We start from the raw sequence: 25,381 nt of genomic DNA, 5'->3' as shown, positions 1-25,381 counted from the left end.
TATAGTACTTTAAGACATTTTATGTAATTAAGACATTTTAAGCTATATATAAAAACATTTTTTATATCATGTTATACAGGGTGAATAACAACAACATTATTATTTTTTTGAGTATAAATAAAAAAAATGGTATAGAATGAAATCGAATATTATAACAAAATTTATTTTTCTATAGAATTATTTTTTTCATAAGTATAATAATGCATTAAAAAGTGCAATTGCATTTTTGTTCAAATGAAACTATATGGTTGATTTTGATGGAAAATAAGTTCATAGACGAATTTATACCCTGCAATTTAATTTTCTATCATTTTTTTATTTTCATCCAAGAAGAAATATAATAATCTTAGTTGCGTAATTATTCTGCATATGGAGACAAATATGCGTGCATATATATATATGTATGTATTTAAAAAATATTTTAATACTAGATATAAGTTAAGGAATTGTATCTGATAACTTTGTTAAATTTGGCATTGTATAATAATGCAAATGTAACTAAAAAATTACATGTATCCGTTTTCTTGTAATATATCGATTTTAAAAATATAAAATTTTTAAAAATGTTCATTGTTTATTAAAATGTAATGTGATATAAGTACTAATTTATGTAACATTTACGAAAAATATTGTATTTGTATTAATCTATTCTCAGTAATAGATCCGGAATATTCTACAGAATTATTTTACATTACAAATTTATCAAAATAGTTTTTGTAAACCATTTAATGGTTTTAAAGTTAATAATTAAAATCATTGAATTATTAAAGTTCGTATTCATAAAAACATATCAAATTAATAAAGTATTAATTGGAACAAAAACAAGATACATTTATATACATTGGATACATTCATATATAGATGTACACAATTACTAATGTATTTTTTAGTAAAGTAGTTACAAAACTTGAATTTTTTATTACTTTTAAAATCATAATATAATTTCTTACTTGTTTTTAATATATTACTTTTAATATGTTTAAAAAAATTATATTTCATTAATTAGTATTTAAATTTAATATAAAATACAATAATATGAAAGACTTAATTACTCATAATCATTTGTCTTCTTCTCATTTCCATATATCATTCTTTAAACATTATATAATATACAGAATATAAACAAGGACATAATTTATATTCCTTTTATATAATTTTTGATTTCTTAATATTTTCTCAAAAATCTTCATTTCTTTATATTGATGAAAAATCTAATTCACTATTTTATTTCTTAATTACAAGTTCTTAATATATTCAGTTCTTGATATTTATATGTATATACATATTTTACTTAAAATACACATTTAAGACACATATCTTAATTAAATAATAATAAATATAAATTTATACAAGTTTGGTATTCAAAAAGATTAATGTCTACATAATACTATTAAACAAGTGTCAGTATTAGAATGATTGTCAAAACTTTACACACAACTATGCTTTTTGGACCTTGTAATATTAGTTTTCATATGTGTTTATACAAGATAGTTTGATACAAATTTACAAAAATAGTTTGTTTCATTATTTATGGTAAATTGTATTTAAAAATTAACGTAATTAATAATATATTTTTAACTAACTAATCAGCTCGTGTAATAACTTGAGGATGCATTGATGTATTCTTTTGATAAATATATACTTGTGTTAGTATCGCGATATCTATTATAATTTGAAGAGCACCACATACCTCAAATTGAATTGGAGCTTCTCGTAATACAAAATAACAAGTCTTAAAGAGATCTCCTAATGTCCACATGCTAACCATTGTTATACTAAAATTACAAAGTGAATTACTTTAAATTGATTATAAAACAAGAACAGTTACACATTTAGAATGTATTTATTTCTTTACCTCATTCCACTCGTAGATTTATTATAAAAATTACGTAAAAATTGTGGTATTCCAAGCATTGCCTCTATTAATACTGCAAGGAAACCAACAATTTCCACAAATATGGGTACATCTATAAACCAATACATTAATATTCCACCCATAATAGCAAATAGCAGCATAAAATCCAAATAAGATTGGAAATCTGTCCATTTCCAAAAGAATCTTGTCTCCAAATCTATCCAAATGAATTATTTTCATAAAAGTAAGAATTAATTTAAGGTTTTTCTTTTATTTTTAGATTAATTATAAAAATTGTATACCTGTAAATACTCGTTCTTTTAATTTAATTATTTGACTTCTATTGTGTATGTTGACAGAAAGTTTAATCATAATAAACATTGTAATGATCATTATAATGCTTTGAATTAAAAGAGGTGTTTCATAATGTTTACCGAACCTACAAAAAAGATGAGATTCGTAAAGAAGATAAAAGAAACTAAATAATTATTTGAAACTAACCAAAATAAAATGCGGAGAGTATTTGCAATTAACAATGTCAAACAAACATATAAAGAAAATCCTTCTGCATCTCTTTTTCTCTTGATTTCTCTATATTGTGGTATATACGGTATGATACCACCAAATATTATTGTTAAAGATGCAACATAACTAGTTACATCTTTGACAGTCAATTGTTCGTAATTATCGTTCATTCTAAAGAAAATTTATTTTTTTAACCATGATATATATACATATAATCTACACTTACTATATATATAGTACACATTGTTCTGACATATTTACTACGTGACAATTTGCAATGATTCAATACGTGCGCAAAGTGAGTATAAGTACAATGTAAATATTTCATATTTTAAATATTTCGCATAATAGTTTTTTCTTTATATATTAGTAAAAAATAAAAATAAACATAAATTTTTATTAGTCAATAGTGTATACATAAATATCGATAAGTGTATCAATATAGATGTTAATAAGTGTAGCTTTGCGCAGAAATATTAGCGCATCTTCGTCTAGAAGGTATTATTAAGCGAGAATGTTTGGAACAAACATAGAGTGCATGGATATCGTTCTAATATGATTTTGTGGAATAATATAAATAATATTCATTTAAGTGGTATATGTTTATTGAATAAACAGTTTTAATACTCAAAATTATGGCTTGTTAAGCTAAGAGTATTCTGTTAATATAAAATAATATAAAACAGATATACTCGGTATAATCAATATAAACAGGTTAAACACGACAATAGTAACATTCGTTTATGCAAGTCTGATTTTTCATTCGAAGTTAATATATTATAAAAAAATAGAAACACGAATATTAACTGGACATTCAAGTAATTATCTTGTATGTGAGTTCTCCAAAAATTTAATTTTATTTAAAAAATAGATTAAATATACTGAATATACTGAATATACTGATTAAATATACTGAATTTACAGCAAGTGGAAAAATTTTTGTATAGCTTATGCAAATGTTTTATAAAAGATAAAAACATTATTTATTGTTTATAATATTATTTATAAAAACAATATTATATTATTTGTGACTATTAACAAATTTCTACTACTCAATGATGGAAAATAATATGACAGAAGAACAAAAAAGATTTTTAGAAGAATGTGAAATTGAATTTAAAGATCGTTTTACTGAAAACGATATTGAATTCATGAAAATTAAAAGAGCAATACCAAAGAAACCACCAATTGTAGATCCATGGTACAATAAACCACGTAAGCAACCGTATGATTGGGGTCAACAAAATCAGGGACATGGAAGTCGCAATCATAATTGGGATCGTAGAAGTCTTGAAAGAGGTGATAGATATGATCGCCATGATGGAAAACATTATGTTCATTATCATAATACGAAGCCATATTAAAGTCAACATATTACATTTATACTTTCTTATCATATATTTTGTACATATATTATACATTAATTATATCATAGATTGTAAATTAAATATAATGTTTGCTAATGTCTGTAATAAGAGTAATAACACTTTAAAATCAATAGAGAAATACATAATTTTTTGCTTAATGCTTACAAGGTATACAATTGAGTGAATTATTATTTTAAAAGGCATATAACAATAAGATACCCTATGCATATAAATTGACTTTTTATTTTTGTTCATACATTTGCAAATGCTTGAAACATTAATAATGAGTAATCTTCTAGAATTTTCAACATAATTTTTTCATTTGCATGAATAAATAAAATAGATCCTTCGTGAAGAATTTGTGATGTATGAGTTTCTGCTCTACCATTTATGATAATTAATATACTAGCTGTTTTTCTTGTAATTAATTCATATCTCATTTTATCAGATGGTATCTAAAAATAAATTCATAGGAACAAGAAATATTTTTACAATAATATAATGTAATATTTAATTTTTTAGCAAAAAAGCTTACTAAAATTTTGGCCACTGCAAAATCTGGCACTGGAGGTTGAAATATCTCTGTATAATTATCTTCGCAGTACCCACACAATTTTTTAGCAAACCATGACTCGCATTTATATGTTAATATTTCTGTTAATGTTTCTACATCTTTCAATTTTGGTGTTAATCCAGCACGCACTACATTATCAGAGCATGCCATACATTCTATACAATCTATAAAATTAAAATTATTTTAAAAGACATCTATTCACCCGCGTGCGTATATATAAATTATTAATACAAACCACCATATATATATGCATGTGGTTCATTTGGAGCAAGATATAAAGCTTCGCCTGGTTGTAAAGTGACATAATTAAATATATATATACCAAAACATCCAACATCTCCAGGATAATCTAAATGAAGCCTTCGCAACAGATCACCATTCAATATCTGTTGAGATGATTTATCTATGAACATTGCGTAATTAATAAAACTCATTAATTTGGTCAATGCATTATATAATTACAAATGTAATTTCATTATTCAAATTTACCCAAATATGACAATCTTTCAAGTAAATGTTCAAGTTGTAACATTACTAAATTATGGTCACGTGTCATAAGACTGTGAAAACATTTTTTTAAAGGCACTAAATTTTCAGAGTCATTTGTTATCATACATTCATGAACTAAATCTTCACCAATTACTGCTCGTAATTCAGGAAGTAATTTGAAATATTTTTTTATTTCTTCAATTGGGCGAAAACCACAAAGAGCTTCAAATTCTGTTAATGCTATCATTAATTCAGGTTTGTGATTGGAATCTTTGTAAATTTCAGGATACTGCAAATGTAATTTTTCTGCCTTTTTCTATAATTTAATATGTAGAAATATATATTAGAATTAGATTATAATTTAGTAATATAAATAAATTTACCTTATCTGGATGTGCTTGAATCGATAATGCTTTCCTTATAGACAAAACTTTGAACAGAAAAGGTAAAAATGATCCAAATTTTTGTTGTACTTCAATTCCTAATATATTTGTATTTTTTTGTATATATTCTTCTAAAGAAATGTTTTTTTCCTTCAGATATGAAGGACCATTAGGATGTGTACCCATCCATAGTTCTGCATACGATTTTTCTTCATTTATTACAAACTCAGGATTTGCTGTTTTAATTAATGTTGCAACAATACTGTTTGTACCATATTTACCCCAATCATAATTTTGTACTGCACATATCAGTTCCATTTTTAGAATATATCTGTAAATTATATATAGCAATTGACATATATAATAAGCGACATATCAATTATCAATTTCTACTTTCAATTTATTAGATAAGATATATTTACTTTATAATATAAAATTTATCATTTTTATGAACATAGATTTTAATTAATATCAATCAAAAATTTAATTATATCTGTAGACTTACCAACATATATAAAAAATTATTTATTGTAAAATTCGGTCACCGAGTTATATGAGAAACAATAAATATTCTTAATATAATAAAGAGATTTATAATGTCAATTCTATTATTAGAATCAATACATTTCATCGTCAATCTTTATCGATTCATTCGTATCGATATTTATTTTTCATTTTTATCTTTACGCATTTAGATGTTTTCTTATCGAGTAGAAGAAAATTCATGTTTTATATTAATATAAAAATTTAAATAATTCTTGTACTTTTAAGTAAAGATAAAAATTTTCTGATATGAGCAATATTGAATCTTTATTTGACAAATATGCTCGTATAATTATGTATACGTGGTATAAAACTCATATATTATAAGATTTATTTAACTAGATGGCGCTCTCAAAACAGAAAACCGTTGATTTAATCTGTTCTGTGGTTTTCATTAACACGATAATCTGAATTGTATATCGGGAATTGTATTATAATTTGAGGTTGACAGTTATGAGATTTGTATAAAGTGAGTATACTTTTAAATATATATGTATGTAAAAAATTATATATTGTGTAATTGATGAGGTTTATTTAAAGGGATATTGCAAGTGACATGTTATAGGTTATTAACATTATGACGATTAAATACACATAAATATGAAACAACAAGTCATAGATACCAAAACAATTTCTGGATCAACAGGAGAAGCTGACGAGTGTTTGTTTGAATATTTACATGCTGAAATAGTTAATTATGTTTTAAGTTTATCGCTAGATACAAAGGTAATAAAAGTTATATAGTTGACTAATATATATTTAAGATATAATTAGGATAATAAGTTGTTAAACATTTAAATGAATTGAACAGTAACTAATTTTTTTTAACAGGAAGGTAAAGAGGATCTGTCTCGATTGGAATGGATGGGATTTAGTGTTGGATATAAAATCATTGAACGATTAACAAGAGAATGGAGTCGTTTCAAAGATGAATTAGATATGATTAAATTTATATGTACAGATTTTTGGTGCAGCTTATATCATAAACAAATTGATAATCTTAGAACAAATCACCATGGGGTATATGTATTACAAGACAATTCATTTCGTTTGTTAGATAAAGTCGGTACTAATAATACTAAACAATATCTTCCAGAAAGTCCACGCTTATTAGCATTTACATGTGGTTTATTACGAGGTAGTTTAGCAAATCTTGGTATTGTAAGTACTGTAACAGCGGAAACGTCAGCTTTACCAAGTTGCAAATTCCATGTTCAAGTACAAAGAATTTAACATGTATAGCTAAGATAATATGCATTTCATATGATTTATCACTACATTATTGATATAAAGTCTGAAAGATATATAATATTCTAGTAATGGATATGAGTTTTATAGTTAACATGAAGAACATGTCAATTATATCTAAAATTTTCTATAAATTGTAAATGATGTAAAGAATTAAAACTTAACATATACAAGTAAAATAAATATGTAAGTATTATGTAACATTATAATTTATTGGCACTTATAAATGTCTAGGCATTTGCAACTTTATAAACATAATGGAATAATTAGCAGTTTTCAAGCATTGATACATTACTGACATTTAATTCTTACTCCACCATAATATTCTTTAATATAAATTACATATGTCTACAATTCTATATTGTTCCATTAATTTATTAATATAAAATTATAAAAATAGCGATATACAAAAACTTATGTGGATCCATTAGTTTGTAAAGTATTGTCTTTACTAGAAATAAAATTAACAATGTCAGAAGGATTTATAATTCCAACTAAAGCATCATTGTTTATATGATCTACAACAACTACATAAGCTTCATGTTCGAGAACTAATGAAAGTTTTACAAGAGTCGTTGTAGATAAGACCTTTACGAAATGTTTTATCATAATATTTTCTACACAATCTGTCTGTTTAATTCCACCAAATATTAGCTTACTCATAAGTACTTGCATTGTAAGAACACCTTTAACTTTTTCCTCATTATCAATAATTACAACTTGATGTGAATTTGTGGTTTTAAGAATATGGATAGCTTCTTGACATGTAGCTGTTTTGGATAATAGAGGAGGTTTAGTTATGGATAAAGTTGAAACTGGGTAATTGGACCACCATTTATTTGATTCATCTAGTGATGGTATGTCCTGCAATATACAATAAATTTTCTTTAGTTAATAAATTCAAGCTTGATGTATCTATAATACATAATAATGAAACTTAGTTTATAAAAGATCATATATTTAAAATTCTATCTTGCATAAAATATTCTTATTTGTTAATATATTTTTTTATAAGTGTTACCAAAAAGCCTCTAATTTCCATCCATTTATCAGATACAAATTTAGTCATATAATTTCGTATTCCATCAGGTAGGATAATAACAACACGTTTTTTTGCAGGAATATCTTTTGCAATTTTTAGAAATGCAGACAAAGCAGCACCACTACTACCTCCACATAATAATCCTTCTTGTTTGATAAGCATGCGTGCTGCATTTAGTGATTCACAATCATTAACTTTTACCCATTTATCTACTACATTACGATCCAGCACAGTAGGTAGAAAATCATAGCTTAAAGAAATTACTTCAGTAAAACAGTGCATAGAACTTACAAGTATTAGTGAATAGAATTTATAATGAATTTTATAAATCACATACCCAATTCCCTCTACTTCATAAAAACTAACATCATGTTCATTTAACTCAGATGGAAATGCAAGAATACTGCCGATAGGATCAACTGCAATGATTGTTACTTCAGGATGTAATTCTTTCAATTTACGTCCAATGCCACTGACAGTTCCTCCTGTACCAGCACCAATTACGACATAATCTAACTTTCCATCACACTGTTTCCAAATTTCCATTGCAGTTTGGTCATAATGAGCCAGAGGATTTCCACTATTTGTATACTATATATGAATAACATATTTATACTATTAATATAATAAGATTTTCAACACTCGCACATACAGAAATGCCAAAAATATATCATCAATTAGAAAAGATGTTAAATTTACTTGGTCAAGAATAACACTATTAGGAATTTCTTTTTGAAGTTTTTGAGAAATACTAATATGGCTTTCAGGACTATTCCAGGCTGCTTCTGTTGGTGTTCTAACTATTTCAGCTCCAAGTGCACGTAGAGTAAGTACTTTTTCATTGGACATCTTTTCCGGCATAACAATAATACACCTATATCTTTTAACAGCTGCAGCCATTGCTAGACCAATCCCTGTGTTACCACTTGTTGGTTCAATTATAGTAGAACCTGGCTTTAATATCCCTTTTTCTTCTGCATCCTGGATCATTCTATAAGCAATTCTGTCTTTCACAGAACCACCAGGATTCATAAATTCACATTTTGCAACTAAAATGTAATAATCAAATATTCTATATTAATTTCAATATTAATAGTTTTTGGGCATGAAATTTGAATACTTACATATTTCACATTTTAGTCCATGTAATTGTGGAATGGTATTTAAACGTACCATAGGAGTTTGACCAATAGCTTCCAAAATGTTAGGTAAAACATTATTTCGATTTGAAAATCTGAAAATTTATAACATTTGTAAAACTATAATTTCTATATACAAAATTTTAAATGAATATTTCTTATTTTAGCAAATAAAACAAATAAAGTAAATATAGCAAATATGTACATACTCTTTTCTTATTGTATGTGGTGTATTTGTCGCATTTGCTCTCCATGTGCAATGACTTAATCGATCAGGACGTTCTAATTCCATTACACAAATCTATTTATGCATATAAAAACTTATTAAATCTGTCATAATGTTTATATTAACGATTTAATACATATCAATTTTAATAAATAAAACTACATATATAACTTACTTTCTACAACAAGAAATTTTAATTTAATTATGTGCTATATAAAAATTCTGCTTTTTATTACTTTTAAAATGTATGGTATCGCATAAATTAGTTTTTACTATACAATAATTAATATCATGAAAGTACATTACAATTTTTATGAGAGTATAAGTAACATCTAAATGTTATGTAGTTATGATAAAAATAATATGTAGATAAATTACAAAAATCCAGAAAACTAGATACACTTTACCACGCTACACTTGTTCCACGCTAACCTGTTCTGTGCTTTCAATGCTGCCAACTACAAATATATGAACTATCTTATCAATATGTAAAAATAATTGTTTTTAAGGCTATATACTACTTTTTGTTCAAAGCATGTGTGACTTCAACAAGAGGTATGGACAAAATGTGAACTACGAATACAAGCGGGAAACACTGTCCTCACCATCAGATCGGTATGTAAGCTTGTTTGGTTATTCCCCCCTCTCATGCGACATAAATTGATTTCATATGAGCAGAGTAAATAGTTTAGTAGATTCTGAACGCACACTTTTCAGTCTTTCATATATATATATCTTTCTTTGATAGTATCGTGCTTCTCGCAGTGATCTGTGCTGGATACGATGTTGGTATTTATTTGTTTTACGATAAATGTATAAAAAATAATAAATATAATTGACACATAAGAATTAGTATATAAATCTACAACAAAAATAAGAATTTTTCGAATATTTTCTTAAAAATAATTAGTGAATATTTATATATTATATTATTTTAATATAAATTAGAACATGAGTTCATTTCCATACTACCTATGAAGTAAAATTCCCAGCGCTTTTTTTTTTACGTGGTTTTTCCTGTAGTCCACTCTTTACGACTTCGACTATTACTACTATTAATAATAATATACTACTGTTACTATTACTGATAATAATAATAATAATATTATATAATGTAATATATTATAATATAATAATAATAATAATAATAAAAATGTACGTAAATATTATTTATATACATCTAGATATTATTTAATACATTTTATATTATAATAGTAAAGACGATTAGCTTTGATTGATCATGAGAAAGAAACAATATAAAAATAAATGCATTATGATCATAATGTAATAAGACAAAAAGAAACAATAGTGGATGAAAACAAAAGAAATGTTTCGTACTTTTCTTTATATGTTCTTTATATTAGATAGGTGGTCATGTGTCCAAATTATCAAGGATATGATTTGTTGAGAATTCGTATGTCAAACCATCACGTAAAATGACACATTTTCCTTCTTTTGTTATCATAAATTACTTTCATTATGTGTCATGTTGTATACAAGTAGATTCTTCTGTTTCTTATTATTATATTATTATATTACATATTATTATTATAGTAATTATAGCATTATAGTATTATAGTATTATAGTAATAATATGAAATGAACTTTTTCAGAAGAAACTATAACAAAATTGCGCTGGAAGAAAAATCTCGTAATGTGAAAACAAACTCGATTTTTATTAAAAATAATATTTAATATATATGTTCACTAATTATTAATTTTGAAAAAATAATCGACAAATGTATATAAATTATATACATTTGTCATTGAATAAAATTATACTGCTGCTATGTCTTATCTAGCATAGATCATCGCGAAATTCACATCAAGCATTAGTGGAGAAAATAAATATAAGAGATTGGATAGTAACACCTTACTAAATTATCAAATAAGGAAAAAAAAGTAAATTAATTCATTATTTTCGTTTACATCGATACAATAAAAAAACCATTTATGCCTCGAACCTAAGATTTCCTGTATTACGAATCTAGATGATTGCCAATGTGCTTTATAGAATCGCAATATAGAATTGCAATTATTTATAGAATCTTTCTCTTTTTAGTCTATAAAATCTAAAAAAACTACAAATTTTTAAAACTCAGATTCCTTGACATAAACTATTGGACATGTATTTCTTTATTTTTACCATAAAATTATCTGGCTAAAGCTCATTAAAATGATCGAATGAGTAGCTTCTCCGCGCAAGGATCGAGAAACCCATTTCTTTATATTTGGAAATGTTTAAAAAATCTGAATCAGCTATTTACGCAACAACCAAACAGGCAATTGCTACTTCAAGGATATAAAATATACACCATTCAAGCGTGTACATGGAAATCAGTAATGGGGATACGAGCTTCATCTCTTTTGCCGGAAATTTCAAAGGACGTCACAGTACTAAACTTCTTCTTCGCGAAAAATGTCGAAAATACCATTTACGCCATCAAGGAGAATAGAAGTAATTTTCGATCAATTTTGATGAAAAAGATTTTATTTTAAAGAAAAAGGTTTAATTTACGACGCCCTTTCGGCGAAGTTTTGAAAAAGCTTTTTATTTATGTATAAGCTATTCTTGAAAAATACCATTTTTTAACCCGATTTTTTCCAAAGAAAATAAAGCTTTTTCAAAAATTCTCTGAAAGAGTGCTGTAAATTAAACTTTCATCTTTAAAATGAGACTTTGTTCATTAAAATCGGTCAAGAATTACGCCTGTTTTCATTGATGGCATAAATTATTAAAAAACCACCAAGTAGTGAACAGCCTTAATGATAAATCATTTTATTGAATTTGAAATAGTAATATATCATTTTATTAGACTTTATAAAATAATGCTTTACAGATACACATTTTATATTATTGTTTTTTATTCTTGTACTCGTATATCAAAGTTTCCTGTTTTTTAAATAGATAATCTTTATCTTTAAGTGTTAACAAATTTCTTAAACAATTAAGATTAAAACCGGTTTTTTCTAAAAATTGACATTTACTTTGAATGATGTGTGACACATCGATGCAGTTTTCAGTATTGCTTTCATATTTTAGCATACGATAATATTTTTTGTTAGATTGCATGTAAAAATAAAGTATGTTCATGAACTTTGTTTCTTCTTTGTAAAAAGTATTATCTTCATGATCAAAAGGATTTTCAACTAATGAAGACTGCCTGGTATGAAGTTTATCAAGACCTATGAACTTTCTTATAAATTCTATGTTATCATTTAGATAAAAAGAATTACATAACGATGTATAATACTCTATTTCCAACAGTAGTTGTTGGTATATAATTTCGTCATGTTCACACATTTTTTTATCACCATATATAGCAGACATAATGTGATTTTGTACAATTGTAGTAACTGAATTACATATATCAGAAGTATCATTCTTCAGTAATATAAGACAACAATGCATAATTATCAATTTGTTTTTAGATTCTACTTCTGAAAAACGTTGAACAAAAAATTGAAGACATTCTGATGCTTCATTTTTTACATATTCATTGTCAGTAAGACTCATGTTAAAAATTGCTGATAATGTTTTATATATGATACTTTCATCTTTGCAAAATATTGCTATTAATATATTTTTGAAGTGTAGTACATTAATATGTGAAGTATCCTTATCAAGCTTTGGAATTAAATTCAGAACTGTTTCCTCTAATTTTAATTTATAAATATCAATTAATAATGAACATTTAAAAGTTGTAATTACAAATTTTATTATTGCATTAATGACTAATGCATTGCCATTATCTATTATTGATAATAAAATACGTAATATAATTTTAAGAATTGGAGTGAAACAATGCAAACGAGTTAAAAAATTAATAGTTTGTTCTATATATTCAGAATGAACAATTTTATCAATGATTTTCGAATTAAAATTACCAGTATATTTAATATGATCTGCATATAAATATGTCAAAATATCTATGAATTGATAAAAACTTGGTTTTATCTTCTCCATATGTAATATACATAAACTATCTAATATAATTCTATCAAAATACTCAATATTTGATGGAGATAATTTCAAATTAAATAACTCTATGAGGATGCATTCTAAAGTATAATATATTTGTTGATTGCTTTTAGTCTTTAGCTTATTATTCCAGATCTTCACAATATTTTGAATTCTATATTCGCTAATACATTTTTCATCAGAATTGATAATTGTTGATTCCATTGTTTTACATGAATTTATATTTTCTGCTTCAGCCAAAAATTTCTCTTTTAAATATTTTATAGTAAGTAAATGCCCATGTATCTTATTAACATTTTTGATTAAAAAAACATTAAATTTCAATATTTCGATTTCTGATTTAATGCATGAAAATGCAGTTAAAGCTGCATATGCTTTTCCAGTAAGTATTCTAACATGTTCAATAGGATTAGCCAGAAGTTTACAAAAATAACTTTTCATTTCTTTTACAAAATCATATGATAAATAATCAATGAAATCACAACCACTAATTGAAAACTTTGAAAGCAATATAAGGATATGTACAATATTTGAATATTCATGTAACATAGTGTTTGAATTTTCAGATAATTGTGAAAAAACCTGAAGTTGTTTTAATATGTGATTTGTTAGGATTGGATAATGAGTGATGAAATGATTAACAGAATATCCATTTCCAAAATCTAATTCTTTTCCACCAGCACTTTGTCCTACCAAGCGTGGTATTATGGAACCAAATAATTGAAGACTAGCGTTCCTAAAAATTGAAAGTATTGATTAGATAATATTAATCATATTAACGATCTTGAGAAAAACATATAATGTGTAATCGTTTACCTGATTTGCCAAATTTCTGATCGTAAATACTGAAAACATACTAAAGAAATACGCTCCATATATGGTGTTAACTGTACATGTATATTTTTGTCTGCTACCAATGTACGTAGAAAATATAAATGTCTTGCCAATGGGAGATCGTATTTATATTCAATATTTTCAAATTTAGTTTCAGACCACCTTTCTAAAGAATATAGTAATTTTTGTACAGAAAAATGTAAAAGAGGTCTTCCTTTACGATTATCATTAGATACTATTTTATGAAACATCAACGAAAATCCAGCACCACGTCGAGTTATATTCAAAGTATTTGTTGTTTTATCTTCTAATAAATCTTTTACATACATTTTTAATATTTCAGCATAACTATCTTTCTTGCATATACATCTAAAATACCATATATATTATTACCAGTTATATTATAAAAATCATAATAGATTATAATGAATGAAATACCTTACTAAGTTACCAATTGCTATTCCAGCAGCTTCGATTGCTCCTTTATGCCTACATTTTGTTAATACCATTGCAATTAGCTTAATTGCATGTGAAGTCGACTCATTAGAGTACATACAACTACCTATATTATTAGCTATTTCACAAGATACCTTGATAAAAAATATAATCTATCAGTTCATTTTATTATTTAATTTAAAAATGGAAATTTAATTTTAAAATAATATACCTTCAAGGATAGCCAAATACAAGATACAATAACTTGATGTGCAGGTGATAAAATAAGATCATCATAATTATCATCATTTATTACACTAGTTTTAATTGTATCATTAATTGCTAATCCCATTTCTGCAAATGATGATGCATATTCTGGAAAATATCAATACAAATTAGAATGATCTTATTTCATTATAACATAAAAGAAGATAATAATTTCTTACTTGTAGTTGTAGATTTTGATGACAATATAGATAAAAAGAAAGTTATAGCATCATCTAAGAAATCCAATAATTTTTTTATGAAGTTTAAAGGAGGTCTACAATTTTCTAGTCCATGTTCAAAATTAGAGCTAAGCATAGCAGTAAGGATACCATAAAAAGATCCACTATGAACAATAGCTTTTAATATATCTTCTTTCATTTGTAGTAATTGCTTTTGTGCTTCATAAAGAAAGAATTCATAATAATTATTACACAAAGCACTTTTTTCACATTTGTTAGTAATAAACTCTGTATTAAAAGGCTCCCAAGTTGCCAAAATCTTCATCAATGCTGCTCCACTTTCCACTTCATAGAATTTAGATGAATTACAATTTTTTAATCCCATATCAAATATTACCTGATATTATATTATTTTTAAATTAAAATATTATCACGTTTTACTACAATATCTTAAAAAATAGTTAAATAATAAATCAAAGTTCTTACTTTTTTTTCTGTATTCGTTAAAACATCTTTCTCAAAATAATTAATAATAATATAAGTTGCTGTTTGTTTTATATCAAGTGTACTATCTTGTAGTAGCTTTAAGAGAACCAATAAACATTTTTTATTTGTAAACTTGCATTTTATATCTCCTTTTGTGCATTTGTTATGAAGCATAATAGGGGAATTATGCTCTTTTTCAATAAGATACTTACAAAAATATGTATCAGTTATAGAAAGGACAACTTTGTACAAATTTAAACCAAGAATTTTACGTTGATAACGAGAACCAGGTTCAAAACAGTCTAATAAGAATTCATGTAACCAATCTACCATATCACAGATATATTGATTATAATCAAAATTTTCACTACTTTTTAAAACGTTTGTATAAAATATTTTGAAGTATTGAGTTATTCCATCTCTTAAGAATATTGATGTGGTATTTGCATTATACCACAAAAATTGTTTAATTATAATAAAGTGATCAACTTTATCGTTATTAAGCAATTTACTGGATTGATAACAGTAGATTGCAAAACCATTTAATCTTATAACTTCATCTTTGTGGTGTATATAAGAGATAAGGTCAATATCTTGTGGAAAAGTAATATACATTTCATTAGCTATCCTTTGTAAGTGCGAATGAAAAAATGGTGCTACAAAATCTTTACATAATTCCCATAGATGCAATAGAATATTCTTGTACTTTGTTATAGTTGGTTCAAGCCAATATTTACAAAGTGATTTAAGTGCATTATGATTTTTGCTGAAAAAAATTATAAATTAAATTTCAATGTAAAGTAAGTAGTAATTAAAACAAGATCATTTTATGAACCAATAATATATCATATATTTTATATACTTACTTTGGTCCTATTTCCCATTGATAAACAAGATATTTTATAACGGAATCAAATGACTTCTTCCAATCTTTTTCAGTCAGTCTCTTCAAAATATTCATATAAACTTTTGTGCCCACACAACGTAAGTAATTTTTTGTTAATGAAGTACTCAAGTATAATAAAAAATGTTCTGATGTTATCATTGCAATTCTGCATTTTGGCATATTACAAACTTCTGCTAATATGATATATTTTGTTTCATTTTGCCATGACAAACTGTCAACACAATTGAATACATATTCCAAAAACCCATTATATTTTTCTATCATTATTCTTAAATATGTATTAAAAATATATGTCGCATTTTGCTTATTAATATCATTAATTGAATTACACCAGTTTGAAAATATAATCATTTCCAACTGTTGTTCTATTAATAAACTATTCGTATTCCAAAAATCTGTGTATATTGATCTATTTAACCAAGTATTTAATATCTTATATGCAAAATATGAGTAAGGAGTATATTGTACACAATGAGAATAAATAATTTTAAATATAATACACAATACATTATTGGAATATATTTTTTTCTGATTAACTTGTAAGTAACCATGTGTAATGATCAACTTGAACAATTCTAGATGATTTATTTTATATATCTTATTAATAAAAAATAATTCAGAGGAATCTACTTCTAAAAAATATGCTAAATATCTTTGCAATGATTCAGCATCACATTGAGCTGATTGTAATATGAAAAATGCATGAGAAGCTAATAAAATCCATTCTTTGCCCATATCTTGATTACTAGTCAATACTTCCATTATATTTAATAATATTAATTGCCATTCTTCTTTATTTTTTTTAGTTAATAAATGTTTAAATGAAAGATTAAGTGTTATTAATTTCTGAAATAGAAAATTAAATATTCTTATTAAAATAATATTCTGATATATTATTATAGTACCACTAAAAAATGATATGGAATGTTATAAAGTTGTTAAGGACGTATAATATACATACTAACTTTATAAATAGCAACATTCTCTTTGCATATCTGTAATTCTTGAAGTAGATGAGAGAGATCCATTGTATTGCACAATTTCTGTTTTTTAATATGTGAATTATGCTTTGCAGACTTTGCTAATAATTTTATTTCTCAAAATTAACAGCATAATCCTTATATATGTTAATTAAAGAGAATGTAAATATTATCACATTATTTTATCAAAATAATTTTTTTGTTCTTGAAAATTAAAAATTGATGATTCAGCAACACATTGTATTAGTATATCTGATTTATTTGAAGAATATTTTCTTTCTTCTTAATCACATCTCCTGTAATATAGGGAAAAAAATACTCTTTATCAGAAGTATTGCTTATTATATAATTAAAAATAATCTTACAATATCATTTTGTAGATTTTCATAAAATAAATTATTTGGTAGAATATGTTTTTATTCAAAAAAGAGTAACAAAAAAAGTGTGGAATCCAAAGTACTTTTCAAGCCATTATTAGTGAAAAATAAGTAAAGAAAAAATGCTGTATAATAGTAGTTAAAAACAAGTGGTTAATATAATAAAATGTACACATATTTGTAGTATCTATTTATTATTTTTATGAACTAAGAAAATTGTAATAAATAAATAATAAACTTATTACTCTTAGATACATTCATTTGTAAGTTATAATTAAAAAGATGTTTGACTTTTTTCTTCTGGAACATATCCTTCTAGCTCCAAACGCTCTTTAAATTTTAGATATTCCCTTTTACGATCAAAGTGTTTCACCTGATCAATAGTAATTGATCTTATTATGGATAATGAAACAAAGTAAGAAATATATATTTTAATTACCTATTAGAAGAACTTACCCATTGAGAAGGACAAAATTGTTCATATTTTTTTCTAAATTCATTGCAATCCGTTTCTGATTTTGCTTCATCTAAGCATTTCCAATATTCATCCCTATGACTCCAACAGATCAATCGATCTTCTTTATTTGGAAATGACATTCTGTAAATTAATGTTTCAAAAATATAAAATTATTAAAAATACTATTAAAAATATAACATTATTTCAGAGATTCTTGTTGAAGTATATGTATTTATAATGTATAATAAAATAGAACTATATTTTTTGTAATTACATTAAAACATCTATAACTTCTAATATTAATGTATGTATAAAGCAAATTTATAAAAAAACATTTATTAAATTATTTTAAAAATTAATAGGTAAAATAACTTACCTATAAAATTTGATTGTGTATAAACATTTATTTTATCAACTATCACTCACTGATATAAAATATTAAGTATACATGTGGATATAATGATATATGAATTAAAATCTTATTAAACAAAAAGGTATAACATTCAAGTCAAATGCAAGTAAAAATGATCAGTTAAATATGTTCCGAGAGGTTTGTACACATTTGACCTTGAGTAACTAAAAATAGTTAAGAAATATGTTACTCTATATAAAATAAAATTATAAATATACTACCATTATATCAAAATTCTCATTAAAGTAAAACATACTGAATCAATAGTAAGGATTAATAATAATAATCTAAATGTTACAAAGATTTAACTTACTTCATAAAAACCTGTACACATAAATTTATAGTTTCATTTTTTAATTATTTTGTATATTCATTTAATTATAGAATTTTAAAAGTATTTAACTATAAAATAACGAAATTTATATAGAATACTTCAATGAAACATAAATCTGTGAACATAATTTTATTGGGATTAGACCACATGCATAAGGTTATATACAAACTTTAAAAATTTATTAACAACGAGATTAATTTTTGAAGTAAACAAAAAGTTATAACTATAAACATTTTTCTTGTTTTATATATATATATATATATATATATATATATATATATACACACGATATAGTAAACCAACTTCTAATTGAATAGTGTAAAAATATGAACTAACCTAATTCTGTATCTGGTCACATGAAAAGCACATGAAAAAAGATATCAACTGATAGATATCAATGTGCTACTTTCTATTTCTGATTCCTATTTTGAATTAAATAAGAAGTAAAAATTTTTACTTAACATTCATCATAATTAGAAATGTATATTTATAATTGGAATTATTTTAATTTTGTTAAAATATATGATTCATCTAATTACAATGTACTTTATATGGGAAATGTACACATTTTTAAGTAATGCGCATAAATATACGTGCATCTTTAAAAATTGCAAAAAAAATTAAATAACTTATTATTTCATTAAAAATATAATGATAATGTTCAAAGAATTTTAACGTGATGATTAAAAGTTGTATTGAGACATATATATATATATAACTTTATTGTGTTAACTTACTTCGAAATCGCGCAATCCAATCCATCTATTGAACGATTATCGAATTTCTTTAAAAAAAATATTATTTAGTCAGATATAAAAAGGTACTAAAATAAATTCTGATAGAACAAATATATAAGTTAAGATTATTAATGACTAATTTTTTGGATTTTTAAATGTTTTCTTCAAAATATAATTCAAAATTTTAATTGCCTTACTGACGTTCACTTTCGTAAGCATGCGTACGATACGTTACGTAGATGATGTGGGGAAGCCAATATGGCTGGGTGGCATCAGTTATTCGCACGATTACAATAAAAGAAAACTTTCCGGATAATTCAACAAGAATTTTAAATAAACATGTCGGATTATATACGATCTGCTATAGGATACTTAAATGGAGGAACAAATACAAATGAATATGTCGGACAAATTTTGGAAATCAATAATGTAAAACTTCGTGTGAACAGATTAATCGCCGAAGGTAGGTTTGTTGCATGCTTTCACTTTTATAATTATCATTGATTCCATCATGATTTTAGATGCAACGTTTTTTAATTGTATTCATTAAAAATTCTTATTTTCTTCTTTTTCATTGTCATTTAAAAATAATATTACTTATCATTTTGTATAACTTTTATGTTGTCAAGCACTTAACCACCTGGCATGTGTCAAGTATGTTTTGACATATCTAATCAAATAAATGTGTATGAATTATTTGATATTTTCAGACATACTAGATACTAGAAGAAGTACTACTTTTTAATATGGATAAATTAATTTATATTGTCTTATTTTCCTTATATTCCGTACTTTCTATAAAATCTAAAGGTTGTAAAGAATAAAAAATACATATTTAATTTAAAGATATACTATACATATGGTTTTGTTTATTAATTATTTTTATAAACACACTTGAAAAATGTTTGAAAAATGTTTGAAAAAAGTTTGAATTATTAAACTATTGTTAATAATTAGCACAATGAGGTATATAAGTTAATTGATAAAAATATTAAATAATTTTTATATAAAATATTTAGGGATATATGCATAATATTTGGTATATATATTTGGTATAAAGCAAGTAAAATATATTTCTATACATATAGTTGTTGTAATGAAATTATATATCATTATGGATATTTAGATAATTTGTGGCAAACGTCGTATCAACAGGTGGATGGGCTTTGGTGTTTGCAGTAGAAGATGTTTCAACTGGAAAGGAATATGCACTTAAGGTAAAGTATCTTTCTCGAATATTATATTCAAAAATATAAGAGATAACTGTTTGAATTTAACATATTTGCTTTATGTTATTAGAGACTCATTGCAGCTGATGAGGATACTAACAAATCTATTATACAAGAAATAGATGTATTAAAAAAATTGTCAGGCCATCCTAATATTATTCAATATTTGCATGCACAATGTTTAGAAAGAGAAAGTAGTAAGAGTGTTGAATATTTACTAGTCACAGAATTATGTCCTGGTGGGACTCTTGCTGATATACTTCGAAATGTTGCTTCAAATTCATTAACACTTGCTCAAATATGTAAAATTGCCTACCAAGTAACAAAAGCTGTTCATCATATGCATAATCAACAGCCTGAGCCATTTGTACATCGTGATATCAAATTGGAAAACTTTTTAATTGGATCTGATGGTCTTATCAAATTATGTGACTTTGGAAGCACTACAACTAATCAAATCTTACCAAATCCATCATGGAATGCCCAAAAACGTGCTACTTTAGAAGACCAAATGGCAAAATGTACGACACCTATGTATCGTGCTCCAGAGATGATGGATACATGGAACAATGAACCTATAGGACCACCAGTTGATTGTTGGGCACTTGGTTGTATTTTTTATTCTTTAGTCACTTTGCGACATCCTTTTCCAGATGGTAAGATTTTTGATTGATTGTTTGTTTATAATCATCAAGAAATGATTCAAAATAATTTTCATTTTGTCTTATTTACAGGTAATAAGTTAGCAATTCTCAATGCTAAATATCCACCATTACCTCCTAATCCTCGATTAGCATGTCTTCACGAATTAATAAAAGGATGTTTAAATATTTCACCAACGCAAAGACTTACAGCAGCCATGTTATTAGACCGACTTGCAGCAATTGCAGAATCAAATAATTTTGATCCTAGAGAATCTCCAAAACTGGAAACTGCAATTAAACCTCTTCCACCTCCAAGGCCAACACCACCTTCTAATACACAAACACCACCACCAAAACCAGCTTCTACAGCAACAATGCCACCTCTTAGGCCTGTTCCAATTCAACAATCTACAGTTAAATTAACAGTTGTAGCACAACCAGTCGGCCTATTTAGTTCATTAAAGGGTGGTGCGGGTAGTTTTTTACGTAATATAAAGGATACTTCTAGTAAAGTGATGCATACTGTACAACAAAGTATGGCAAGAACTGAATTGGATGCTAGTTATTTAACGTCACGAATATTAATAATGCCGTATCCAGCTGATGGTATAGAATCTGCCTACAGGGCAAATCATGTAGAAGATGTAAGGAATTTCCTTCAATCGCGGCATCCACCACCAACTCGTATTCAGTTATATAATTTATCTCGTGGACGACCAAATGTTGCTAGATTACCTGGGAGACATATAGATTGTTCATTTGCTTATGCATCTGCAGATTCTAATGCTCCTTTATTGTCTGCATTATATCAAATTTGTCAAGATATATATAGATATTTGAATGCTGATTTTAATCGTATTGTAGTTTTATATTGTACAGTAAGTATATTTTTTAAATATTTAGTATATATATATACATATATGTAATTTTATAGTATTTATTATATAAACATTTTTAATTTACAGGATGGATATCATGCAAGTGCTACAGTGGCATGTGCCCTTCTGATTTATGCTAAAGCTTTATTTTCTAGTGAAGAAGCAATAGCGTTATTTACAACAAGACGTTGTTTACCCCCACATTTGCAATCATCCGAATTGCGCTGTATTAATTATATGACTTTTCTTAGCAATGGTACTCTTCCTCATACTAAGCCTTTAATACTTCGCTCTCTTGTTATACAGCCAGTACCATTATTTACAAGAGCAAAAGATGGCTGTAGGCCTTACATTGAGATTTATAGCAATGGTGCACAAGTCTTTTCGACTAAGCGACAAATATACGAAGAAATGAGATTATTTGGTATGATGGAAGGAAAAGTATGCATAATAATAGGAGACGCAACAGTTCGTGGAGATGTTACAATTGTTTTATTTCATGCGAGGCAACAGCTTGGACGTGTTATTGGAATTAAAATTGCTTCATTGCATTTTCATACAGGTTATGTGTCTTTAAATGAAAATGCTTTGATATTTGATAAACAGGATTTAGATGAAGTTCCAGAAGTTGGAGGAAAATTTCGTATTATTTTAAATGTTATGTTTGGTAAAAACAATTCAAAATTATCTAGAGTACCAGCTCCATGGGAAGCAGAAGAAAGTTCCAAACTTGTACCTGATCCTTTATTTGGATCAACATTGGAGATGGAAGAAACATTAGAGAACTTCAGAACTAGTGTAGAAAAGGTAAATGTTTATTTTTTTAAATTTCGAAAGTAAGGGATATTAAAAATAGAAAATATGTAGAATATTCTAGGGTTCTTATATAACCAAACTTTGATAATATATTCTAAGAGTAGCATTTATTTCTATGAATATTTTTATTAAAATTTTTCAGTAAGATATTTTTAGATCTATACATATACACACACTTGTTTATTTTAATTTTATATTTACTTCATAGAATGTGTTATTTAAATTTGGTTGAAAAAAACTATAATATAATATAAATACGTATGAATTCTTATATTAAAAAATATTATGTATACTTTAGACTGAAAATAATGATACACCAGAGTCTGTGCCTGAAACATCAATTGATAACATGGTGCAAGAGGAAATATCTCCCATACAAAATGCTATACAAGAAAAAGAAGATAAAAAGGATGATATACTTCAAGAAGCTGATTTATTAAATCTAGGACTTTCAGATAGCAATACTGTTAATAATCCTAATCTTACACCTGCTATGGATTCAGGATTTGATATATTCTCTAGTTCTAGTCAAAATGAAAATGATCTCTTGGGAGGATTTGGTGTGTTTACTCAGCAAGAAACAACGAAAAGCTCCCTATCTACAATTAATGATGCTGTACAAAATGACTTATTATTTGGAAATGATCAGTCTGTTAAAATTGAAAGTAGTAGGAGTAATGTTAATGTGAGTAATCTACTTTTTGATCAGAACCAGTCGGTAGCTAAAGAAACAACTGAAATATTGTTTGATCCTTTGAGTGATACCTCTTCAAGTAATTTTCTTGGAGGTCTGACAAATTCAAAATCAAATGTATCAAAGGTGCCAAATGTCGAAGAGAACTTCCCACGAAATGCAAGTGTACCAAATTTTGCAGCACAAAATAAAGATCCATTTGCAAATCTTGCTGGGTCATTAGGAACAGGTCTTACATCTAGCTGGAATGGAACACCAAGAAATTCTAATACACCTCAATCTGCTAGTCCAGCTCCTGCTAGTACTCCCATTCATTCAAGTCCTAGTATGCACAAATCTAATACAACTAATGACGCGAGTAGCAGTGATATCAATGCATTCAGCAATAAATCAACAAAAACAAGTGGTGATGCGTTTGAAGACTTACTTGGTAGTCAAGGATACAATTTTTTTAGCTCCCGAAAAGCAGAAAAGGATAGCCCAAAAACAATAAATCAAATGCGCAAAGTAGAAGCAGCTAAAACAATGGATCCAGATCGCTTAAAAGTTACAGAATGGACTGAAGGAAAAAAAGGAAATTTACGCGCTCTTCTTTGTTCATTACATACGGTTTTATGGCCTGAAGCTGAAAGATGGCAACGTTATGAAATGCATCAATTAGTTACTGCTGCTGATGTTAAGAAGGCATATAGGAAAGCATGCCTGGCTGTACATCCTGACAAGGTATTTATATTATATAATATATTATCAATATAATTAATTTATTAATCGTTTCTTTTAAATTTTATTCATTGATTATTTTATCTATAGACTAATGGTTATATTAATTATCGTTATTATATTACAGCAAACAGGAACTGCAAATGAAAATATAGCAAAATTAATATTTATGGAACTAAATAATGCTTGGACCGCATTTGAAAATGATACATCTCAACAAAACTTATTTAGTTAATTCTTGAAATCATTGTTAAGGGTGCAAATTTATCTCTATTACCGTCATAAGTTTTAGAAAGACAAGCTAAAAATATATTATATTACAACTGTTTCGTTTAATGTAACATAATTCTATATTGCATTCCAAGTATTAGCTATGGTCAGGAACAAAATCAAATCGGTATTTTATTAAATACTGTGTAAAATTACATTATTTCTATTAGGAGTCTAGTTAATGTAATGTTTAACATATATGTATATAAGGCAAATATAAATTAAAAGATTCGAAATATATAAAATATTTTCCGCCCAAAATTTCGTAATTCTTTGTCCCTATTTATAATTTTACAATGATAACTTTAACTACAAAGATAAATAACAATATTCTTTAACTGTCCCTTTTCAT

General features: G+C 25.9%; 8 protein-coding genes and 1 long non-coding RNA gene across 24 annotated transcripts; 4 read left to right on the top strand and 5 right to left on the bottom strand.

The window, feature by feature from the left end:
* Positions 1–1,313: 1,313 nt before the first annotated feature.
* On the bottom strand, positions 1,314–2,784 carry LOC118451562 (solute carrier family 66 member 2). 2 transcript variants are annotated; one of them, XM_085655128.1, is made up of 5 exons: positions 2,357–2,784; positions 2,158–2,294; positions 1,856–2,072; positions 1,691–1,775; positions 1,314–1,624 (listed from the first exon to the last, which is right to left on the bottom strand). In XM_085655128.1, the coding sequence occupies exons 1-5, from the start codon at positions 2,548–2,550 to the stop codon at positions 1,583–1,585; spliced, it is 675 nt and encodes a 224-aa protein (XP_085511254.1). In that variant the 5' UTR covers positions 2,551–2,784; the 3' UTR covers positions 1,314–1,582. The 2 variants fall into 2 exon arrangements, with proteins under 2 accessions (XP_085511254.1, XP_035744144.1); XM_035888251.2 differs by having other exon boundaries at positions 1,321–1,775; positions 2,357–2,551.
* Trs33 (trafficking protein particle complex subunit Trs33) lies at positions 2,599–7,849 on the top strand. 5 transcript variants are annotated; one of them, XM_035888255.2, is made up of 4 exons: positions 2,599–2,678; positions 6,079–6,205; positions 6,289–6,462; positions 6,568–7,849. In XM_035888255.2, exons 3-4 carry the CDS (start codon positions 6,337–6,339, stop codon positions 6,967–6,969), a joined length of 528 nt encoding a protein of 175 aa, XP_035744148.1. In that variant the 5' UTR covers positions 2,599–2,678; positions 6,079–6,205; positions 6,289–6,336; the 3' UTR covers positions 6,970–7,849. The 5 variants fall into 5 exon arrangements, with proteins under 5 accessions (XP_035744148.1, XP_085511258.1, XP_035744147.1 ...); XM_085655132.1 differs by having other exon boundaries at positions 6,265–6,462; XM_035888254.2 differs by having other exon boundaries at positions 2,601–2,678; positions 6,302–6,462.
* On the top strand, positions 2,650–3,900 carry LOC118451564 (uncharacterized). 2 transcript variants are annotated; one of them, XM_085655134.1, is made up of 2 exons: positions 2,650–3,209; positions 3,305–3,900. In XM_085655134.1, the coding sequence occupies exon 2, from the start codon at positions 3,436–3,438 to the stop codon at positions 3,742–3,744; it is 309 nt and encodes a 102-aa protein (XP_085511260.1). In that variant the 5' UTR covers positions 2,650–3,209; positions 3,305–3,435; the 3' UTR covers positions 3,745–3,900. The 2 variants fall into 2 exon arrangements, with proteins under 2 accessions (XP_085511260.1, XP_085511259.1); XM_085655133.1 differs by having other exon boundaries at positions 2,650–3,213.
* On the bottom strand, positions 3,993–5,511 carry Mpi (mannose phosphate isomerase). Its single transcript, XM_035888250.2, has 5 exons — positions 5,194–5,511; positions 4,811–5,126; positions 4,557–4,724; positions 4,283–4,485; positions 3,993–4,202 (listed from the first exon to the last, which is right to left on the bottom strand). Exons 1-5 carry the CDS (start codon positions 5,509–5,511, stop codon positions 3,999–4,001), a joined length of 1,209 nt encoding a protein of 402 aa, XP_035744143.2. The 3' UTR covers positions 3,993–3,998.
* On the bottom strand, positions 7,399–10,104 carry Cbs (cystathionine beta-synthase). Of its 6 annotated transcripts, none has more exons than XM_085655118.1 (8): positions 9,997–10,092; positions 9,799–9,849; positions 9,375–9,466; positions 9,151–9,260; positions 8,726–9,075; positions 8,364–8,617; positions 8,006–8,276; positions 7,399–7,848 (listed from the first exon to the last, which is right to left on the bottom strand). In XM_085655118.1, exons 1-8 carry the CDS (start codon positions 10,039–10,041, stop codon positions 7,399–7,401), a joined length of 1,623 nt encoding a protein of 540 aa, XP_085511244.1. In that variant the 5' UTR covers positions 10,042–10,092. The 6 variants fall into 6 exon arrangements, with proteins under 6 accessions (XP_085511244.1, XP_085511246.1, XP_035744139.1 ...); XM_085655120.1 differs by having other exon boundaries at positions 9,824–9,849; positions 9,997–10,086; XM_035888246.2 differs by lacking the exon at positions 9,799–9,849 and having other exon boundaries at positions 9,997–10,104.
* LOC146873179 (uncharacterized) lies at positions 9,927–12,794 on the top strand. Its single transcript, XR_014981825.1, has 2 exons — positions 9,927–10,006; positions 11,674–12,794. It is a non-coding gene; the product is annotated as an uncharacterized LOC146873179 (long non-coding RNA).
* Positions 12,203–19,918, bottom strand: LOC118439722 (uncharacterized). The gene is made up of 9 exons (XM_085655107.1): positions 19,779–19,918; positions 17,447–17,757; positions 16,441–17,327; positions 15,575–16,340; positions 15,089–15,485; positions 14,875–15,017; positions 14,646–14,797; positions 14,190–14,576; positions 12,203–14,109 (listed from the first exon to the last, which is right to left on the bottom strand). Exons 2-9 carry the CDS (start codon positions 17,507–17,509, stop codon positions 12,246–12,248), a joined length of 4,659 nt encoding a protein of 1,552 aa, XP_085511233.1. The 5' UTR covers positions 17,510–17,757; positions 19,779–19,918; the 3' UTR covers positions 12,203–12,245.
* Positions 18,016–20,111, bottom strand: LOC146873178 (cytochrome c oxidase assembly factor 6 homolog). Of its 5 annotated transcripts, XM_085655136.1 has the most exons (6): positions 19,976–20,111; positions 19,779–19,825; positions 19,378–19,463; positions 18,672–18,871; positions 18,295–18,436; positions 18,016–18,211 (listed from the first exon to the last, which is right to left on the bottom strand). In XM_085655136.1, the coding sequence occupies exons 5-6, from the start codon at positions 18,433–18,435 to the stop codon at positions 18,113–18,115; spliced, it is 240 nt and encodes a 79-aa protein (XP_085511262.1). In that variant the 5' UTR covers position 18,436; positions 18,672–18,871; positions 19,378–19,463; positions 19,779–19,825; positions 19,976–20,111; the 3' UTR covers positions 18,016–18,112. The 5 variants fall into 5 exon arrangements, with proteins under 5 accessions (XP_085511262.1, XP_085511266.1, XP_085511264.1 ...); XM_085655140.1 differs by lacking the exons at positions 18,672–18,871; positions 19,378–19,463; XM_085655138.1 differs by lacking the exons at positions 18,672–18,871; positions 19,976–20,111 and having other exon boundaries at positions 19,779–19,907.
* Positions 20,101–25,290, top strand: LOC118439726 (cyclin-G-associated kinase-like). The gene is made up of 7 exons (XM_035861709.2): positions 20,101–20,241; positions 20,934–20,995; positions 21,078–21,663; positions 21,742–22,529; positions 22,617–23,336; positions 23,644–24,762; positions 24,887–25,290. The coding sequence occupies exons 1-7, from the start codon at positions 20,118–20,120 to the stop codon at positions 24,992–24,994; spliced, it is 3,507 nt and encodes a 1,168-aa protein (XP_035717602.2). The 5' UTR covers positions 20,101–20,117; the 3' UTR covers positions 24,995–25,290.
* Positions 25,291–25,381: the final 91 nt, after the last annotated feature.

This window comes from Vespa mandarinia, chromosome 2 (genome assembly GCF_050613455.1).
Source record: "Vespa mandarinia isolate Hongniang chromosome 2, ASM5061345v1, whole genome shotgun sequence".
Taxonomy (NCBI): Eukaryota; Metazoa; Arthropoda; class Insecta; order Hymenoptera; family Vespidae; genus Vespa; species Vespa mandarinia.
Note: the sequence above shows the minus strand (reverse complement) of the source record. Positions and strands in the feature narration are given on the sequence as shown.

Excerpts from the sequence above, each read along its gene's own strand:
- LOC118451562 (XM_035888251.2), bottom strand. The coding sequence starts at position 2,550 with ATGAACGATAATTACGAACAATTGACTGTCAAAGATGTAACTAGTTAT. Across the intron at positions 2,295-2,356 it reads ACTCTCCGCATTTTATTTTG|GTTCGGTAAACATTATGAAA; the intron begins GTTAGTTTCAAA and ends TCTTTTTTGTAG. Across the intron at positions 2,073-2,157 it reads AAAAGAACGAGTATTTACAG|ATTTGGAGACAAGATTCTTT; the intron begins GTATACAATTTT and ends TCATTTGGATAG.
- LOC118451564 (XM_085655134.1), top strand. The coding sequence starts at position 3,436 with ATGATGGAAAATAATATGACAGAAGAACAAAAAAGATTTTTAGAAGAA.
- Mpi (XM_035888250.2), bottom strand. The coding sequence starts at position 5,511 with ATGGAACTGATATGTGCAGTACAAAATTATGATTGGGGTAAATATGGT. Across the intron at positions 4,486-4,556 it reads ACATGCATATATATATGGTG|ATTGTATAGAATGTATGGCA; the intron begins GTTTGTATTAAT and ends TTAATTTTATAG. Across the intron at positions 4,203-4,282 it reads TTGCAGTGGCCAAAATTTTA|ATACCATCTGATAAAATGAG; the intron begins GTAAGCTTTTTT and ends ATTTATTTTTAG.
- Trs33 (XM_035888255.2), top strand. The coding sequence starts at position 6,337 with ATGAAACAACAAGTCATAGATACCAAAACAATTTCTGGATCAACAGGA. Across the intron at positions 6,463-6,567 it reads GTTTATCGCTAGATACAAAG|GAAGGTAAAGAGGATCTGTC; the intron begins GTAATAAAAGTT and ends TTTTTTTAACAG.
- Cbs (XM_085655118.1), bottom strand. The coding sequence starts at position 10,041 with ATGAGAGGGGGGAATAACCAAACAAGCTTACATACCGATCTGATG. Across the intron at positions 9,261-9,374 it reads CCACATACAATAAGAAAAGA|ATTTTCAAATCGAAATAATG; the intron begins GTATGTACATAT and ends ATAAATTTTCAG. Across the intron at positions 8,277-8,363 it reads TATGAAGTAGAGGGAATTGG|CTATGATTTTCTACCTACTG; the intron begins GTATGTGATTTA and ends AATTTCTTTAAG.
- LOC118439722 (XM_085655107.1), bottom strand. The coding sequence starts at position 17,509 with ATGGATCTCTCTCATCTACTTCAAGAATTACAGATATGCAAAGAGAAT. Across the intron at positions 15,018-15,088 it reads ATCAAAATCTACAACTACAA|AATATGCATCATCATTTGCA; the intron begins GTAAGAAATTAT and ends GATATTTTCCAG. Across the intron at positions 14,110-14,189 it reads TCAGAAATTTGGCAAATCAG|GAACGCTAGTCTTCAATTAT; the intron begins GTAAACGATTAC and ends TTCAATTTTTAG.
- LOC146873178 (XM_085655136.1), bottom strand. The coding sequence starts at position 18,435 with ATGTCATTTCCAAATAAAGAAGATCGATTGATCTGTTGGAGTCATAGG. Across the intron at positions 18,212-18,294 it reads AATTTTGTCCTTCTCAATGG|GTGAAACACTTTGATCGTAA; the intron begins GTAAGTTCTTCT and ends ACTATTGATCAG.
- LOC118439726 (XM_035861709.2), top strand. The coding sequence starts at position 20,118 with ATGTCGGATTATATACGATCTGCTATAGGATACTTAAATGGAGGAACA. Across the intron at positions 20,996-21,077 it reads GAAAGGAATATGCACTTAAG|AGACTCATTGCAGCTGATGA; the intron begins GTAAAGTATCTT and ends TTATGTTATTAG. Across the intron at positions 21,664-21,741 it reads GCGACATCCTTTTCCAGATG|GTAATAAGTTAGCAATTCTC; the intron begins GTAAGATTTTTG and ends TCTTATTTACAG.